Raw genomic sequence first — 19550 nt, 5'->3', positions numbered from 1 at the left:
GCAGAATGAGAAGTAACTAGTTTCTTAAAATCATGTAGCGAATAAAGCAGCAGCACTCCGGTATTTTTGAAAAATTTGCAAAACTTTACTCAAATGCCAAAAGCCTATGGCATTTGAGTAAAGTTTTGCAAATTTTTCAAAAATACCAGAGTGCTGCTGCTTTATTCGCTACATGTATACTTTGCCCTGGCAGGGGGTACAGCTTGCACCCGGGGCTGCAAAGAGCCTAATCCGCTTTTGAAGCACACTTTATCTACATTTACTAGTTTCTTAAAATCAAACACAAGCAAACTAGTACAAACCTGAAATCTGATATTCAGATATTCAGTTCTGTATGCTGGTTTAAAACTTTGTTTATTATTCTCCATTGTTTTCAGGAATAAAAGTATAGGTTTTACCATTTGTAAAGTGTTCTGCACTGCTAGTCACTCTCTAATCACAATAAATAAATACCTGTGAACCTGCCAGAAGGCGTTGCCTTTCCTAGTTTGACAAGGGACACCACTTGATTTTATAATTATGAACTGGGGCGGTACTAGCATTGAGAGCACACGTACCTTAACCAGGAAGTAAGGTAAACACTTACATCAGTATTCTCATACAGACAGCACTACTCGTTGGACTGTCATTCATCAAAGAAGATGATGCAGCCAGACCAAAATCACAGCTCTGCCTCTGCAAAGAAGAAAAATCTACTTCATAGGAATATTTTTATTTGAAATCATATTCTTTTTTTAATAAAAACCAAACGACAGAAACAATTTTTCTTTCAAGTGGATAGTTGGTGAACCTATTCCAAAGCCTGTATCTTGTTTATTCATCTATGGCCTGCCAGCACCAATGCTAATATAATCAGAATCGCAAGAAATGTTCTTTTTAGATTTCTGATATAGCTGTACAAGAAGAATTGCTGGAGGAATTCATCTCAGAGATGGGAAACTGTTGTAGGAAGAATTGCAGCTGTCTAAGCTGCGTGCTACCCTGTATCTTTAAACATGAAATTACGAATATACCTGAAGGTAGTCAACATGACGGTCCATGGGCACCTCCACATTTTGAAACCCCAAGAGAACCACAAAGAAATACTTACATGGCGTTGTACAGTTATGAAGGACGGACACCTGATGAACTGAGTTTTAAGGCTGGGGACAAGATGCTTATCATAGACACCACCCATGCTAGCTGGTGGAAAGCTAAACTTTTAAGGACAAGAGGAAAAACGGAGGGATATGTTCCATTTAATTACATTGCTCCTGACTCCAGCATTGAGTCTATGCCGTAAGTCTTTCCTCTCTTTGCTCAGAGAATGGTAATCTCATTCTTTGGATATATATTTAGCCAGCATGTTTAAGTATACGCCTAATATTAGTAAGAGACCTGTGTGCTCATGCAAAAATTGATAAATAGAATGTCTGTAGTGATGGCAGTCACAGGTTTTGCACAACCAAAGCAAGTGTGAAAAAGTAAAAAAGAAAACAGGTTTATTAGTCTGACGTTTCAGTCCCACACAGGAACCTTTCTCTAGAGTGCCATCACTACAGACATTCTATATATATATATATATATATATATATATATATATATATATATATATATATATATATATATATATATATATGAAGTCCCACAGTGCCCGCACACAAACCAAAAAGTAAAGCCAGTGGTGCTCGATCCAAATGTGGTTCATGTATATGGAAAGAAGATCAGCACTCACTGTAGTTTTGGTGAATTCGTGTTGATTTATTTGTCAAAAATAAGATGTGATTTTTGACAAATAAATCAACACGAATTCACCAAAACTACAGTGAGTGCTGATCTTCTTTCCATATATATATATATATATATATATATATATATATTTAATCCTCAGTGTTCTGTATAAATAAACTTTGGCCTTTGGGATTACTGTTGTTGAATGAATAAAATGAGGCTCAGAATATTTGTAGACCTATGCAACCCTGATGGTAGCCCTGTTCCCCTTCCAAATCAAAGCAGTTTATGTAATGGAGTGGTGCTGGGATTTGTAGGTTTGTAAAAGTTGCAAAAATTAATGAGGAGGAACTTTCATCATTTATAGTGCCTTTAGGGCAGTGGCAGACAGGGAGATGTGTCGCCTGCCACTATTTATGAGCATCTGCGGGTGACAATCTCCTGAAAATGCCTCTCCATTTGAAATAATAGAAATCACTGGTGCTATGACCGACATATCGCTAAGTCACCTCCACAGGCAATTTTGGCAACTTAGCGATATGTTGGTCATGGAACCAGCGATCTCAATTCCAAATGGAGAGGCATTTTCGGGAGATTTGTCGCTCATAAATACGTCTGGGTGACAAATTTCCCTGTCTGCCGCTGCCCTTAAATGTGTAAGTAATTTAAATACGGTAACTTGGCAGTGCTTTGTTCTGAGCCACGATCTTTGCCAGACTGATAGCACAGTTATTTACCTGAAAACAAACAGGAAACATATTAAATTAACAAGGTTATAATTATAGGTTTTCCTATAAACTGAAGATAAATTCCCAGTGTAATTTACACTGCCCTACTTAAAGCAGGTTTTAGGCAATCTGTTTTAGAGATAAAACTCCCCAGTGTGTGAGTGTAACCTGCAATCCCTCAAGCCATATTAGTATATATTAGTGTAAAGTACTCTCTCCATATGTCCTGTATATCTAAAATACAATTAGCTAAAATGAAATACATCAAAATAAGTTTATTATTTATCAGGGGACACCTATCTGCATACATGACACCTAGTGGATATGGTAATTCAAGCAACCCCTATTGTACAATATTGGCAAATATATTAAATTCTGCTGGGAGTTGGCAACACCTCATGATGTGTCTGCACATTTATCCATATATACAACTTTAACTAACTAAGCTGGATAAATCCATGGTGGTAAAGCATTTCTATTGGGTTAATTAAATGTTTACATTTAATTGTTTTTAAAGCTGATCCAAATGACAGAAAAAAATTATCTAGAAAACTCTAGGTTGCAAGACTTCTGAATAATACATTCTAAACCTGTATATATGCTTTTTTGGATGCCTCACAACTTCCATGCTTTATTATGGGTAAAATGCACCACAGTTCTGTTTGCCATGGAACAGCCACTGCTTGAGTGTCCCTGTCACTGCCGCGTCCCAATAACATCCCATCATGTGATCATTTAATTTTCGAATTTGTTAAACACAGTTGAAAACTAATTTGAAATCTAATAATGATGCCCCTCTGACTCATACCAAAGTATGGGATAAAAATGCTCACAGACATGTTACTGTACTGAAATATTTTTTTGGCTTGTGCTTAGTTAAATTTGTGTCCATGAAAGTACATTTCTGTAGGCTGGTAGATGTCATGCTATGGTAAAGATCAGGACGACAATAACAGGATAAAAGTATTAGGCATTGAATTGAGACTTTTGCCTAAGCAGTAAAAAAGAGTACAAAGTGCACAATATTTGCTTTTGTTATCTTATTATAATTGCTTAGCAGCTTATAAGTAGTGGAAAAGTAGACCATGTACTATGATACCTTTGATGATTTTATTTTGGTTTACAGCCTAGAAAACCTGATTTAGCAGGTATGAGTTGGTTTTAAACACAGGACTAATCTTAATGCATCATGACTAGTCCATGGCAATGCCTATGTTATAAAGGATTTTGGTATTTTCCTCACTCTCTGTGTGTTTCACCAATATCTACCATGTTTGGTCCTTTAAGAAGCCATACCCTAATGTCATTAGATCACTCCCCAAATCACCCTGCATATTTCAGGCTGGTTTATTGTACTTCATGATCAAAGGAATAAGGTACTGCTTCATGAAGATTTAAATTTAGATCTGAGTGGTTCAATACTTTAAAAGTGTTTGGCCAGTTTGTCCAGAAGAAAGAAAGCAAATTTGGAAGAGACAAATACATTATTATATACCAATATTATAAAAGTTTTTATAGGTCACTTAAAGAGCCAGAAAAGTTATCTTTAGCTATGAAAAATTGCTCTGAGAAACCAGTTTTTCAAGGAGCTTTAAATATTTACTGAGGCTGTCCCAGGGTATAGGATATTTTAAACTGTTTCTTTAAAAGCTTTAGTCTTTAAGAAAACTTCTACCCTAGCTGTATAATAGCAAGCAATAAAGTTTATGTATATCTATATATATCTATAGGGTTTTCTTTGCAGTCAAAATTGTGTTTTATCCCACTCAACGTTTCGATCCCCCACAGGGATCTTCGTCAGGAGATTACAAACAAACAACCAGAGAACCATTCCCATCCCAGAATTTAAACCCACTGGCCGTTTTTTGGCGCCCAAATCTGTTGCTAAGCAACCACCGTAAACAGTGACAAAGTATAGGGATCCGTGTTATAGGGTGTAAAATAAGGGAAAGTGTTTAGGAGCATCGGTGTGCTGGTTTAGTACAGCAGTGCAGGAAAGGTACGTGTGAGAAAGAGTTAGCAGAGAAAGGACAAGAGAGGCGCTTGCCTCCGTGTCAGAATAAAACTATTATCCTGGATGTTAACCGTAAACCAATCAGTGTCATCGCAAAGGTTACATTGTCCAATCGGTTGACAGTCTAGAGGTGGGTGTGCGCTTTAGCGCTCTGAGGCTTCTGTACGCCAATCGGGTGCTGAATGTTGGTTACCGGGGCAACCAGGTAACGCCGTCACAGGCTGAGAGCCGTATCGGCTTAAAACCTTCAATGCGCACAGAGGCAGAGAGTGGCGCTACGATCGCCAAAATACTTGGGTAAACACAGCAGCATTAATAGGGGCCCCAGGATCGCCACGTTAGTGGCTGGTCTGTGCCCCTAGTGCTTACCGGACGAGCCCCAGCGTGTATATATTAATTGTATGCGGGCACAGGCAGCCTGTCCGACTTTGACAGAATCGTTGAGTCCTCGAGGTGTGACAGTGTCCAGTCGATGTATCCATCTTGCCTCCCTCCTGAGAAGAGCCTGATCTCTGTTGCCACCACGTGGCAAAGGTGGCTGAAAATCTATTGCCAAACACCGAAAGGTAGGTAGACTGTGCCCCGATTGGAGGAAATGTCTCGCTACAGGTTGTTTAGCCGATTTTTCTTTGATGGCTCTGCTGATTGCCGATCTGTGGTTTGCAATCCTGTCACGTAAAGAGGTGGTAGCTTTCCCCACGTAGTAGAGGCCACAGGGGCATGTAACAATATACACTACAAATGATGTGGTGCATGTGAGTCTGTGTTGGATTTTAAATTGCTTGCTGGTATGTGGGTGAGGGAAATCTTTGCCTACAAGGAGAGACCTACATGTGGTGCAGTCTGGACACCGGTAACACCCCAATTTTTGCTGCCCACTAAGCCAGTTGTGCGTCATCTGTGATCTTTCAGTAAAATCTGTTTTCACCAGGATATCCTTAAGACTATGGTTTTTCCCATGTCCAAACATGGGAGGTTGGGCCCCAAAGAGAGACAGGCTATTGTCCATAGCAATAATAGGCCAATTTTTTCGTATACTGTTCTTAAGGTGCTTTGAGATATGCGAAAATTTAGATGTGAAAATCAGCTGTGTAGTCGATGACTTGTTTGAGGCTTTTCCAATAAGTAGATCAGCTTGTGTGAATTGCAGAGCCTTCTGAAGCTGTTGCATCAATGTTTCCTCCTTATATCCCCTATCAAGAAACCTAGTGAACGATTCTCTTAGTTGAAGTTGTGCTTTCTCTGGGTCGGTATTGTTGCGTATAGTGCGCAAAAATTGCGAATAAGGAATCGCTCGGATGGTAGAGGGTGGGTGATCGCTGGCCGCATGTAAGATGGTATTTCGATCGGTGGGTTTCCTGTATAGGCTTGTTCCCAAGCCACCTTGCGTCTTGTATATTAGTAAATCAAGGAATTCTATACATTTTGTGTCAAATTTCAATGTGAACCTGATGGGCGTATCCAGGGAATTTAGTGTGTTGAAGAATTCAGTCAGTGATGCCGCATCTCCATCCCATATTAGCAGCAGGTCATCGATATAGCGAAGGTATGCTACTAGCTTTTCCGTAGCCCTCGTGCGGATGTGGTTCTGTTCGTAGTTGAGCATGAAGAGATTCGCATAAGAAGGTGCCAGGGCACTGCCCATGGTTGTGCCGGATATCTGTAGATAAAAGGTGTTCTCAAACTTAAAGTAGTTTTTAGTTAACGTCAGTTCTATTAGGTCAATTAAGAATTCGGTTGGAACGAGTTTGTTAGGTCGCGTTTCCAATGCTTCTCTGCATGCGATGAGTCCCTGCGCATGGGGTATGACTGTGTAGAGGCTGCTAACGTCCATAGTTGCTAGTAGGCAATCTTCTGGAATTTTGTGGAGACTATTAAGGATCTGAATGACGTGGGTAGCATCCCGGGTATATGAAGGCATGGTTGTGACTAGGGGTTGTAGAAAAGAGTCCACATAAGTAGCCACTGGTTGAAAAAGCGAGCCTACTGCTGATATAGTTGGTCTCCCAGGGGGTGCGGACTGAGACTTGTGAATCTTGGGGAGCGTATATATGATAGGCACCCTGGGGTAGTCGGAGATAAGATATTGGAAAGTCGTCTGGTCTATCCAGCCTGCTGTTAGGGCATTTTGAAGTTTTGCATCCAATTCCCTCTTAAAGGTTGGTGTGGGGTCTCCAGGTAGAACACGATAAGTAGAATCTTTTGAGAGTTGGTTGAGTAGTTCTTGTTTGTAGTAGTCGTAGCTGAGGAGTACTATGCCCCCTCCTTTATCTGCAGGACGTATCACCAGATCTTTATCTTGTTTTAGGGTTGTAATGGCTTGTCTCTCTTCCATGGATAAATTCCGATGTGGTTTGATGTCATGCATGGTAGTCACCATTTCTTTAGATATGATATTACTGAATGTGCGAATAGAAGAAGAAGATCACAGATGACGCACAACTGGCTTAGTGGGCAGCAAAAATTGGGGTGTTACCGGTGTCCAGACTGCACCACATGTAGGTCTCTCCTTGTAGGCAAAGATTTCCCTCCCAACACAGACTCACATGCACCACATCATTTGTAGTGTATATTGTTACATGCCCCTGTGGCCTCTACTACGTGGGGAAAGCTACCACCTCTTTACGTGACAGGATTGCAAACCACAGATCGGCAATCAGCAGAGCCATCAAAGAAAAATCGGCTAAACAACCTGTAGCGAGACATTTCCTCCAATCGGGGCACAGTCTACCTACCTTTCGGTGTTTGGCAATAGATTTTCAGCCACCTTTGCCACGTGGTGGCAACAGAGATCAGGCTCTTCTCAGGAGGGAGGCAAGATGGATACATCGACTGGACACTGTCACACCTCGAGGACTCAACGAAACATTACCTCTTAGTTGCTTCCTATAAGCTCTATATGGACTATACCTACTACCCCTATATTCTTTGAACCTTGTTGTTTTTTGCTATGTCTACTTACCTTATGTTTCAGTTACAATTGCTGTATGCCATCATTCAACTTCTAAAACCACGGATGGTGGTTGCTAGGGGACCCATAACCGTTGTTGCCATATGATATTTGACTAATTATGTCTTTTGTCCCCTTCTTCTCTTTCATTGCCTCTGCCATACTCTGATTGTTTTTAACTCTTTTTACCCTTTTTTTTAACCTATGCTCTCCCCTTTTCTCTTCCTTTCTTTTCTTTTCTTTTCTATTCTCCCCAGTCTCGCTGCCCCGAACATGTCAGTAACTATTGGATAAGTCACAAGTTGCGACCCGTATGTCCACAGGACAGTGCTATGTGGGGAGTGGCCTAAGTACCCATTATTCTGTCAAAGTCGGACAGGCTGCCTGTGCCCGCATACAATTAATATATACACGCTGGGGCTCGTCCGGTAAGCACTACGGGCACAGACCAGCCACTAACGTGGTGATCCTGGGGCCCCTATTAATGCTGCTGTGTTTACCCAAGTATTTTGGCGATCGTAGCGCCACTCTCTGCCTCTGTGCGCATTGAAGGTTTTAAGCCGATACGGCTCTCAGCCTGTGACGGCGTTACCTGGTTGCCCCGGTAACCAACATTCAGCACCCGATTGGCGTACAGAAGCCTCAGAGCGCTAAAGCGCACACCCACCTCTAGACTGTCAACCGATTGGACAATGTAACCTTTGCGATGACTCTGATTGGTTTACGGTTAACATCCAGGATAATAGTTTTATTCTGACACGGAGGCAAGCGCCTCTCTTGTCCTTTCTCTGCTAACTCTTTCTCACACGTACCTTTCCTGCACTGCTGTACTAAACCAGCACACCGATGCTCCTAAACACTTTCCCTTATTTTACACCCTATAACACGGATCCCTATACTTTGTCACTGTTTACGGTGGTTGCTTAGCAACAGATTTGGGCGCCAAAAAACGGCCAGTGGGTTTAAATTCTGGGATGGGAATGGTTCTCTGGTTGTTTGTTTGTAATCTCCTGACGAAGATCCCTGTGGGGGATCGAAACGTTGAGTGGAATAAAACACAATTTTGACTGCAAAGAAAACCCTGTGAGTGTCGCTCTTTTTGCAAATATCGATTATCTCTGTGCTGGCACCCAGGTTGTTACAATGTCAATGGAGTGCACCTTTGGACTCGGTATATATATCTATATATATCTATATATATATCTATATATATATCTATATATATATATATATATATATATATATTATTGATTTGTATTTAACAACTTGATACAGGGATTGTGAAGCCTAGCACTTGTTGCTTTCTAATACATAGACATAATTGACACATTCTATCAAAAACAACCCTTTGCACCATATTCATGTCAGTTCTTTGTCTTAATAAATGGTCTATTTCTGCAAAGAGCCTGGAGCTGGAGCTCCATATGCCTAATTGTTAAGTCAAACATTAATGTGCAATTTGAATTTTCCACAATAGGATCTAGCTGGCGAAAACTCAACCATTCAACCATTGCTGGCAGACTTATCAAAATGTTTTCATTTCTTTTCAGTTCATCTCATGTGACAGTTAATCAATCATCACAAAACAGTTTCTTATTTTTGCCAGAGCATTAATCACATTGAATATATCTAATATCAATTTTCTTGAGGGTGTTGGAAGGGAAACAATCACTGATGAGTTCAACAACTTGTGTCACATGGCTCCAGACAATGTGCTTCTCCAAACTATTAATTTAATATATTCACAATTGATGACTGATTCATTGCTTCCCTGATCCTGGCATTTGTGGTGCAACTCTTCTACTGTAAAGCTATATTGATCTCAGTTAACCATTCATCTAACGATTCACTTTTATTACAATGTAAAGCAGTATGTTATGTTAAGGACTTGCTCTGTAACTGCTTTGCTCATTTAGAACATACATTTTGTTTCTAGTGTATTTTACATTCATCCAATGACCACTGGAATCTATGCATCTTCTAAGTGGCAGGGATTCCTCTGCAAATTTACTTTACTTTTGTAAATGTTTAATCTCTAGATTAAAGGAAACTATACCTCCAAAATGAATACTTAAGCAAAAGATAGTTTATATCAAATTAAGTGGCAAATTAAAAAATCTTACCAAACTGGTATATATATTTAAGTAAATATTGCCATTTTACATATCTTGCCTTTAACCACCATTTAGTGATGGTCTGTGTGCTGCCTCAGAGATCACCTGACCAGAAATACTACAACTCTAACAGGAAGATTAATTGGCTCATGTGACCTAATGCATGGTTTGTTTGTGTGCACCTTGAATCCTAGGCTCCCAGGGGGTGACCCTTATTTAAAATGGCAATTTTCTATTTATGATTACCCAATGGCACATACTACTAAAAATATATTATTATAAAAATGGTTTATAGAAATGAATCAGGGTTTTACATATGAGCTGTTTTGTGCAATATATTTTTACAGAGACCCACATTGTTCGGTGGGTATAGTTTTGCTGCTGAGTGCCATTTGCACAGAGGGGGTCAAAAAGAGATGGAAATCCAACTGTTTGCAGTCAAGAGATATAGGAATTGAAAATCTTCTAGAAAGTATCAGTAGTCAGTATAGGAAATGGTTCCTATTTCTTGCAAAATGTTAGTTATTTTTCAAAAAGTACTTTTAGGGATTGGTTTCAAACATAAACAAGACTATAAAAAGTTATTTTAGAAGAGTGCAGGAAATGTGCTTCATTACAGGAATGGTATAACTAAAGGTTAATAACCCCTCCCCCCCAAAATCTTTGGTAAGATGAAGGGGGTTCAAGATCTGGCATGTCATGCATAAATCTGCATTTGTCTGTTTTAAAACTGATTCATGAATGGAGCATTATAGTGTGTTGTGTTAAAGCAGTGAAATGTTATGAAGGTGCCTAATTAGTATTCAAAAATAGACAGCCATTTACAGACGTAAAGGAATTTCAGATGATGTTGCATAATAAATTCCCCTGGTCACAGTTTCTGGAAAAAAGTTGCTTTTTGAAGTTGGCGGCATGAAAGTCACATTCCATTTTCACTGATGCATGTAAGGAGCCTTCAGTGTTGAACTTTGTGCTCTGCATCCCATCCTCTCTTACTGAAACAGTTAAGATTTCCACTGGCACTCACATGCTCTTAACATACCCTACATCTAAGCTACTTAACTATTTGGCCAAGTTGCTAATATTAGCATATTAACTAGTTATTCCAAAGTATTCTAGACAGAAAATGTGACTCAAACAATGTAAGTTAAACTGGTTATACTTAAAGACAGTGTTGTTCAGTTACACATCTTTTTTGAGTGACTTTATATATTGGAATGTTTCATAAACAAATAGCAAATAGTAAAGTAAGAGTAAGTAATGGAAGTTTATATAAAACTGAGATGTTGCTATAGGTTTTTGTTAACATAAATGCGCAAGTAATCCATTTTTTGATAATAAAAGTGCCAGTGCTAAAATAACGCCACATAATATAATATTCTAAATATAAAAGCTGAATCCCCTCTAAAAATAAATCACTAAAATGTAGAAAATTGGTCGAAAAGCATTTAATTTAAAATAATTTTGTATAGAAATTGTACCAGGGGATCCTTGGATGCCACAACAATATGGCCATGTTGCATTGGGGTAATATTCACCTGATACCTGGGCTTTGTTACAACCACAGAAGGCGAAATACATTTACAATTAACTTTAGAGTATTTAACTGGAGTTCCTATTTTAATATTTTGTTGTAAAAAATAGAGCAGGGCAGTATCCTTTTTAAGAAGCTACTGTAAATCACCTCTGTTTATTGTAAATCTAAGAAAACAATCTGAAAATTTTCAGGATAATGTGCCCAAAAAAACACTGTTTCACCATCACCTTTGAATTATTATTTTAAGTTAGGGTTTTATAAGTTAGGGAGCAGTATGACTGTCTTTAGGAATAGTGGTAGATACAAATATGTACAAGGATCCAGTCCTATCAATTTTACTAACTATATTGGGAAATAAATCCTGATTATGTTGCATTTATTTTGTTCTAGCCCAGTTAAAGAAGTCATCCCAACACAGTACTAAACAGAGAAGAAGGTAGCCACTGTTTTTAAAACACAAGCACAGGAGAGTCCAAGCAATAAAGCTTTGTTTCAATGTTGTGTGTTTTGATGAGTTGCATAGAGACATTTTAAATGATATTGCATGTGTACTCAAAATTAGGGGTGCACCGAATCCACTATTTTGGATTAGGCCGAACCCCCAAATGCTTCGCGAAATATTCGGCCAAATACTGAACCGATTCCGGATCCTAATTTGTATATGCATATGCAAATTAGGGGTGGCAAGGGGAAAACATTTTTTACTTCCTTTTTTGTGACAAAAAGTCATGTGATTTCCCTCCCATCTCAAAGTTGCAATATATGCAAATTAGGATTCGGTTCAGATGGGCAGACTGATTGAGCCAATCCGAATCCTGCTGAAAAAGGCTGAATCCTGTCTGAATCCCGAATCGAATCCTGGATTTGGTGCATCCCTACTCAAAATGCTTTATGATGGCTACATTCTGTAAGCAAATGAAAGGGTACATTAAAGAGATCATCTCAGTGTACACAATAAATGAAAAGTGAGGGTGCCAACATTTCAGCAGTGGTTTAAGACATTGGGGAGCTTACCAAGGTATGAACACTATCTCCCCATGAAGCCAACAACCCACTAAACTATTAGCCAGAACATGTAACTAATAACCGTTTCAATTATATTTAATTTTTTGGATCTGATCACAATCACTAAAGCCAGATGCCAATAGAAGCACATTGACTGAAAACCATTAAAGCCAGATGCCAAACACACTAGAAACACACTAACTGGCACTCCTCCTGCTGAAACTTAACTTTTATTTCTTGTGCAGAATATTTTATGCTTAGAATTGACCCCTTTGTGACTACAATCTCATATCAACATAATATGGTGTATAAGGATTAATTCTTTACAGTAAACAGGTAGATTGAAACACATCCATTGTGCTGGGCACCTTTCTAGGCAGATTCTAGACTAGTCATAAATGATGAAAGAATCAGTGGGCCCCTTAGGTTTGTAGATGTAATTTAGTCAAGATAAATCTATTTGATAAAATTGTACCAAATGATAGGAGTATTTATTTACGTAGCACATTTTGGAGATGGGCCAGGTTGAAAAATCTAATCTTCTGATTACCACGTCTGCCAGTCTAGAAGGTGAAACATTTAACTTTACACTTTACAGTATTAGAAAAATAGTCACAAATATAAAATAGAAAGCAATTGGAAAAAGTCTTCATTTCTGGTGATTTCTCTGAATCCAACTGATCTGGAAAAAGTGTTTGAAGGTGAATAACCCCTTTAATGTTCCTGCACTTTTCCCATATTTAAGATTTACTGGGTGCACAATCTTCAATCCCCAAGATTAAGTAAATTAAATTATGTACTATTACTTGTTATTGTATACCTTGTTAAACAAAAGGGAACATTTTTATAACTTGATGACTATTTTCCATCGATCTGTGTAGGAATTAGAAGTTACTTCCCTTTGGTTAATTTGGTTATTATGCATTGTTACCTATTCTTTTATACCTTATTAAACAAAAGGGCACATTTTTGTAGGCCTTTGCTTTAATTACCAGATGACCTCTTGCCATGGATCTGTGTAGGACTTAAGCTGGCAGTTTATTGGCCCATGTGTAGGACCCTCCAACGGGCTTTCCTGGTTGATATCTAACCGACAGTCAGACAGATGTCGATCGGGCAGAGTTAAGAATCCCATCAGATCGCAGCTGCGTCAATTTATCTGCTCAAATTGACTACATTATGCTTCGATGGTGAAATCTCCAAACAAGTGGATCTCTGCATGTGTGGCCACCTTTAGAAGTTACTGGGTCCCACAATTTTCTGTGCTACTGTGCTCCATAATAGTTGTAGGGGTCTACTTCGCCTATTGATATTTATTAATTGATTAATTTCCACATGTTCCACATGTCCTAGCTATAGTCTATCCATAAAAAAACTTAATAACAATAGCACAGTAACAACACAGTGAAAACTTTAAAAACTGTACAATTTGTGCATTACCAAAACAGCTTTAGTACAAAGATGCCTTTGGGGCTTGATGGAAAGTAATATCTTTTAACATGCATTAGAGGGAATTCAGTGTTTGGCTGCAACATGCAAAAGTGCTTAGTCTGTTTGGATTAGTCTGTTTCAATGGAAGCTAATTGGGGAACTTTTTATTTGGCACTAGAGATGCATTTTGAATGTTACCGCCTAATGTAAACGATATCAAATCAATGCTTAATTTAAAACCCTATTGTGTTCACTGCTTATTATAAGAGATAATATACCCTAAACTATGAAATGTAAGGACATTAGACATTCTGGAGTTCAGTGTGGAACACTGAAGTGAATTATTTTTCACTCAGTAGGGAGTGCTTGCATATATGTACACAAAACAAAAGTTTGTTTTTCTTGGATGAAATTATTGGGAAAGTTCACCTGAGCAAACAACAAACAATTTAGAATGACCACAAAGGTTAGCTTGTGTTGCACAGAAGCGGCATTGTGCCACTTTCTGTATATCAATAATACCTTGCATTGCTGCCTCTGTGCAAACCTGCCATTCAGGTTTAGGAGAGGAATATCTTGCAGTAGTTGGAATGGGGAAGTTTTGCTTTTGTTCAGAATTTCTGCATTCTTCCAGTAAGTATGTCATAGCAGTAACAAAGTAGAAACCAGTTTTTCCCCCCTTCAGTTTCCGTAATGAAAAATGTGTTCGGGCAGAGCAGAAAAAAACATTTTTAGCCTTACTTACAGGATAATGCTTTAATGCAACAAAAGATGTAGGCACTTTGGCTAGGGATTGGAATTTTATTAAATGTTTATTTTTATGCATATTCCATCTGTCACACAATTTAAATGGGAAATTATTCATTAGGTAAAGGCCAAACGTAATATGACAAGTAAACCTGTTGTGTACGTTGTTCTTTTATTTTGCCTTTGCATTTATAACCATTGTTCTCATCTCCAAATAGGGATTTGTGCTTGTTAGAAATTAAGCATTGTTATAGTGCACTGCATGTAAATGGCATTATAATCATTGCCATTTTGATTATGATAAAGCTAGTTTGTTACAGCTTGGAAATATCATATTCAAATGTGCATTTTCAGAGTTATAACCAGGGGCAATTCTTACCCCTCTACCACCCAGAGGGTGCTGCCCCTCTCCCCCGCACTCACTTTTCCAGTGCCAGAGATGATCAGGTGGGGTGCACATAACCTCAGAAACTCGCTTCAGGCAGCACCTCATAAGTGACTTTTTGCCCCTTTGTATTGAAGATCAAAATAGAGATCATTATATTACTAAACATTGTAGTACATTTATGAAAGACAAACTAGAGGCAACATTTTTCTAACCACACTATATGGTTATTTATGCTTGTGGACCCCTACATTTGTATCATCCCCAAACAAAAAACATGACAGATTGCTTACCCTTTTCTCCACATTTTTTTGAGATTTTTGTTGGTCTATAATTACACAGGCCCACAATTCTGCCTAGCAATTCTAGTGTAGCCTCATTATACTAATGTCTAACTGATTTTCATGTGTGTGTGTGTGTTTGGGGGGGGGGTGGATAGTATGTGCATGTAAAATGCATGACAGCTTTTGGTATTAAAATTGTCTAAAGCATAGCTGTATAGTTTTATGGGTTATGCATGCCTATTGGAATTGGCCAACAAACGTAGCCAATCAGAGCATAAAAACATTTAATTTCTCATGTAAACAGAGGAAACCACCTATGTTAATAAGTCCTATAAGCCAGTTGGCTTATTAAATATGATTGATCTCCATTAATTACAATTTAAAAATATAAAAATACAATTTAGGTTTTCACTTTATCTACAATATTTTTCAAAATTAATTTAAAAACATTCTCTTTCTGTGCTTCACAAGGAATCATACAAATTGGGAACAATAATGAATACTTACGTAAAGCCCTTTCCAGTCGTGCACTTAAGTTTATAGTTATATATACAAGTATGCGATCCTTTCTCCAGAAACCTGTTTTTCTCTGTAATAATAAAACAGTTCCTTGTAATGGGAACTAAGCTGCATGAATCCACAGTGGTGGCAAATTTATCCCATTGAGTTTTTTTTTAAAGTTTAAATGATGTTTAGCTAGCTAAGGGGCATATTTATCAAGGGTTGAATTTCAATTTGAAAAACTTCAAAATTCGAATTCAAAAAGACCAACCGAAATTAAGTCAAAGTTTTTTTTTTGGCTGAATAGGTCAGTTTTCGATCAAATAGGTCAGTATTCGGCCGAATTAGAATCATACGAATCAAAGTAATAGCGCATTAGATCGAATTCAAATCAAAGTTTTTGCTCAAAAAAATTCTATTTCGCAAAGTCCACCAATTGACTCCAAATAGGTTCTAGGAGGTCCCCCATAGGCTAAAACAGCAATTCGGCCGGTTTTAGATGGTGAATGGTCGAAGTCGAATTTTTAAAGAGACAGTACATGATAAATTTTCATATTTGAATTTTTGAGTTCTTTTCAAATTTGAATCAAATTTGGACTATTCCCTAGTTGAAGTACACATAAAATAGCTCGAAATTCAAATTTTTTAAATTTGAAAATTCACCTCGACCCTTGATAAATCTGCCCCTTAATGTATGGTGATCCAAATTACGGAAAAAAACATTATCTGGAAAGCTCCAGGTCCCAAGCATTCTAGATAATAGATGTTATACCTGTATGGTGGTGTGGTAAAACCCCTATTGGACCTTGGGGCATGGAGAGCTGTGGTTTAAGTTTATCAAGCATTGTTAAACCCTTGTAATATGTAGGAGATATTCTGGTAGCTGTAGTCCAGCAACATTTGATAGGTCATGGCTGGCTATAAATTAAAACAATATGTAGTAAAATTCTCCTGAAAATGGTTTCTTTCAGTGGGGGATAGAGGTCTATCTGTATGGCCCTGTGATCTAATTACTACCCACCCATCCATCAGCACTATCACCACCAGATATGTACAAGGTTTAGTTGGTAGATGGGGACCCACAAATTATTTTATGTGGGGTGGGAGTAAACAAGTCAAGTTACAGAAAGTTTCCGCAGTGCAACATAAGCTACGATATGCATCAATGCTTTTGTTTACTGTAACAATAAAGAAGCAAAGTTCAAATATTTTTAAAGGATAAGTAAACCTTTAAAATAAGTGAATGTAAAATTGATGAGGGGGCTATTCTAAGCACTTTTGCAATTTACATTCATTATTTATTCTTTTTTCATTCCAAGATATTAAGGAATACATGTACTGTTAATATAAATTAATTTTGTTACAACATCGCCACCTGCTGGTCATTTTCTGACGATTCTGACCACAAAGTAGTCAAGGAAGTTGTCAAGAAAAAGATTTGAGAAAGATTTCAAGCCAAAGAAATGCTGATAGCAATTGTGTCTATCAGCATTTATTTGGCTTGATAGGGCTGTGCGAACACTGACACCCAGTGGTGAACCAAAATGATTACACCATGTTCTCCAAATGAACTGAAATGGACACAAGACTTTATGGACTCAAATTACACTTTGTATTCACTGTATGACGTCATGTTGGCGCCATAATTCACTCAGGGGGTGGGTATTTAAGCCATTTTTTGTTACACCGCATTATCCTTGAAAAAGGTCCCCAGGTGGGACCGAAACGTCGGATAAAAATGTGTTTTGCTTGAAATAAACACTATTACTTCACATTCAAAACAGTGTGTGCTGATCCATCGTGCTACATACATGCTTTTTTTGATCGTGCACTGCTGGACACATCTGTTCGAGTGCTGGTACTGTGGGATTCTAAACATATATATTTATATATATATATATATTTATATATATATATATATATATATATATATATATATATATATATATATATATATATATATATATATATATATATGGTCTTGGTACTGATGGTGATATGGGGACTTCTAATATCCTTATATTTTAAAATAGGTTATACATTATTCCTTGTAACTATGAAAATCACAAACTTTTATTTTCCAAATAGTAAGGAAAACTGCATATTAGTTGCCACCTAACTATTCAGGATTTATACATATAATACTTTATTCATTAGTGATTTGTCAAGCAATAATGTCACAAAACTGATATAAAAATGATCAAAAAAACAGCTTTTGTCAAATACAATATGAATCGAAATATCTGTTATATGTTTTTGTGTTATTTGCCACTGTTGGTGCATCTATCTTATGTAATAATAGCTCTGATATTCAGTACATAGCAGGGCAGTCATTAAATCCAGAGCTTCTTGTACTTGGGAGCTTTGCCTTTGGAAAAGCGTGCAAGAAAAAGAGTACAGTCTGCACTTGATGTTGGTAAAAGTGTTTTGGGTACAAGTTCTAAAGGGATCACATTTGTGTGTTTTAGTTTTTCAGCACTTGTATCCCTGCCCATAGTAAATGAGTCCTTTGTTTTGTCTGCTATACAAATCATAGCCGATGCTGCAGTCACTATTGTCTATTTCAAAAGGAATTGTCAATGAATTTGAGAAGCACTCTAAACAGCAGGGGTATACAGTTATAATACTAAATATTCTACATGAACAAACTGTAGCCTTATTTTGTGCCTTTCTATTATAGGTGTTTTTTTAAAGATATCAAGCGAACAGAGGCTGAAAGACTGTTATTGCAACCAGGCAATATAACCGGATCTTTTTTAATCAGAGAAAGTGAAAGCCAAAAGGGTGAATACGCTCTTACTGGTATGTAAACATCTTAAGTTGAATTCAACTTTTGGTAGGTCAGGAGATGATTAGCATTGCCTGCAATTTTAATTGTAGATGATCCTATAACAATGCTGTTGCATGATCTAATCATGTATTATCGATAAATGTGCCAGCAACTTAAATGTTAAATTTTCCAGTAAAAATGGTGTAACATAATCACCCCATTACTTTCACAGCAACTGGAATTCAAGCTGGGTTTGCAGAATTATATCCGAGAGCAAACAGACTTTCAGGATGTACCCTACAGCCAGTGCTCCAAGCTCTTCTGTAGGGACATCCCCTGTTTGGGAAACACTCAATTATTCAGTAGAAAAAAATATGTTATTTGTTTGTTCTTCTTTAACCACAGCACTTACTGTATTTATTCAACTTGCATAGCTAACTTGCACAGTAAATAGGGTTGCCATCTGTCCAGTTTGAACCAAACTGTTCCATTTTTCTTGGGGCAATTTGTTTCAAAACTGTTTGTTTGGGGTTCATCATTGTGAATTCCCCCTCCCCACAAAAAATCTGTCACACCCCTGCCTCCACATTGCACAAACATGTCCCAACTCCATCTGTCAATGCTCCACTTCCAATGTCAACTCATTAATCCTCTTCATTATCTGGTTTTGGCCATGGCCAAAGAATGCAACCCTAGTAGTAAATTATGCTGCATTGTTTGTAGGATGAGTGCCCTGGTCCTGAAAGAATGTTTAGAAGACAAGCTTTGGATATCTGTACCAGTGTACCAGTTACCAGGAGAGAGTCAAGGTGGTGAGAAAAATTTTGGAATCTGTACTCAGTTCTGTGTGTGCAGGCAACGGCCGTTCAAGAGAATGCCTGCATTCTGTTCACATTATAACTATTACATCCCACATCAAATCCCACAAAAATCTAAATTTTTACAATTGTAATTCATAACCATTCTCTACGTTTACTACCGCCTAACATGTGAATAGAACAGGCACAAAAGCCAATAAAATAGACATCACTGTATTTATGGAAGAAGTGCAGGTCCATTTTGGATCCCAAAGACCAGCTCTAAGTGCATGGCAGGGTGCAAAGAGCAAAACACATGGCAGTTTGTATCTGTATTTTGCACCAACACTACAATTTGTAAATTAGGTTTATTTGCTACTTTAATTAAGGTTTAATTGGCTCACCATTCAGTCTTTGCCTTCTCTGTGTTGCCATTATATTTAATGCTGTCTTCTAGACTGTTTATCACCACCCTTGGTACTCTGATTATGTTATTAACCCCATAATAAATATCCACAGCAGTTTGTGGCCTAGGAATACAAGGGGTTTGAGATTTGGGGTGTGGCCAGTTAAATGT

General features: G+C 37.8%; 1 protein-coding gene across 1 annotated transcript in view; it reads left to right on the top strand.

Annotated features, from left to right (window-relative positions):
• Positions 1–596: 596 nt before the first annotated feature.
• frk.S (fyn related Src family tyrosine kinase S homeolog) overlaps positions 597–19550 on the top strand; it is a 51757-nt gene continuing 32803 nt past the window's right edge. Inside the window, exons 1-2 of the mRNA XM_018265390.2 lie at positions 597–1278; positions 18087–18208. Coding sequence (XP_018120879.1) covers positions 932–1278; positions 18087–18208 — 469 coding nt within the window. The 5' untranslated portion in view covers positions 597–931. The remainder of the gene's footprint in view (positions 1279–18086; positions 18209–19550) is intronic.

This window comes from Xenopus laevis, chromosome 5S (assembly GCF_017654675.1).
Source record: "Xenopus laevis strain J_2021 chromosome 5S, Xenopus_laevis_v10.1, whole genome shotgun sequence".
In the NCBI taxonomy this organism is placed as follows: Eukaryota; Metazoa; Chordata; class Amphibia; order Anura; family Pipidae; genus Xenopus; species Xenopus laevis.
The sequence above is the reverse complement of the archived record's forward strand: the minus strand, read 5'-3'. Positions and strand labels throughout refer to the sequence as shown.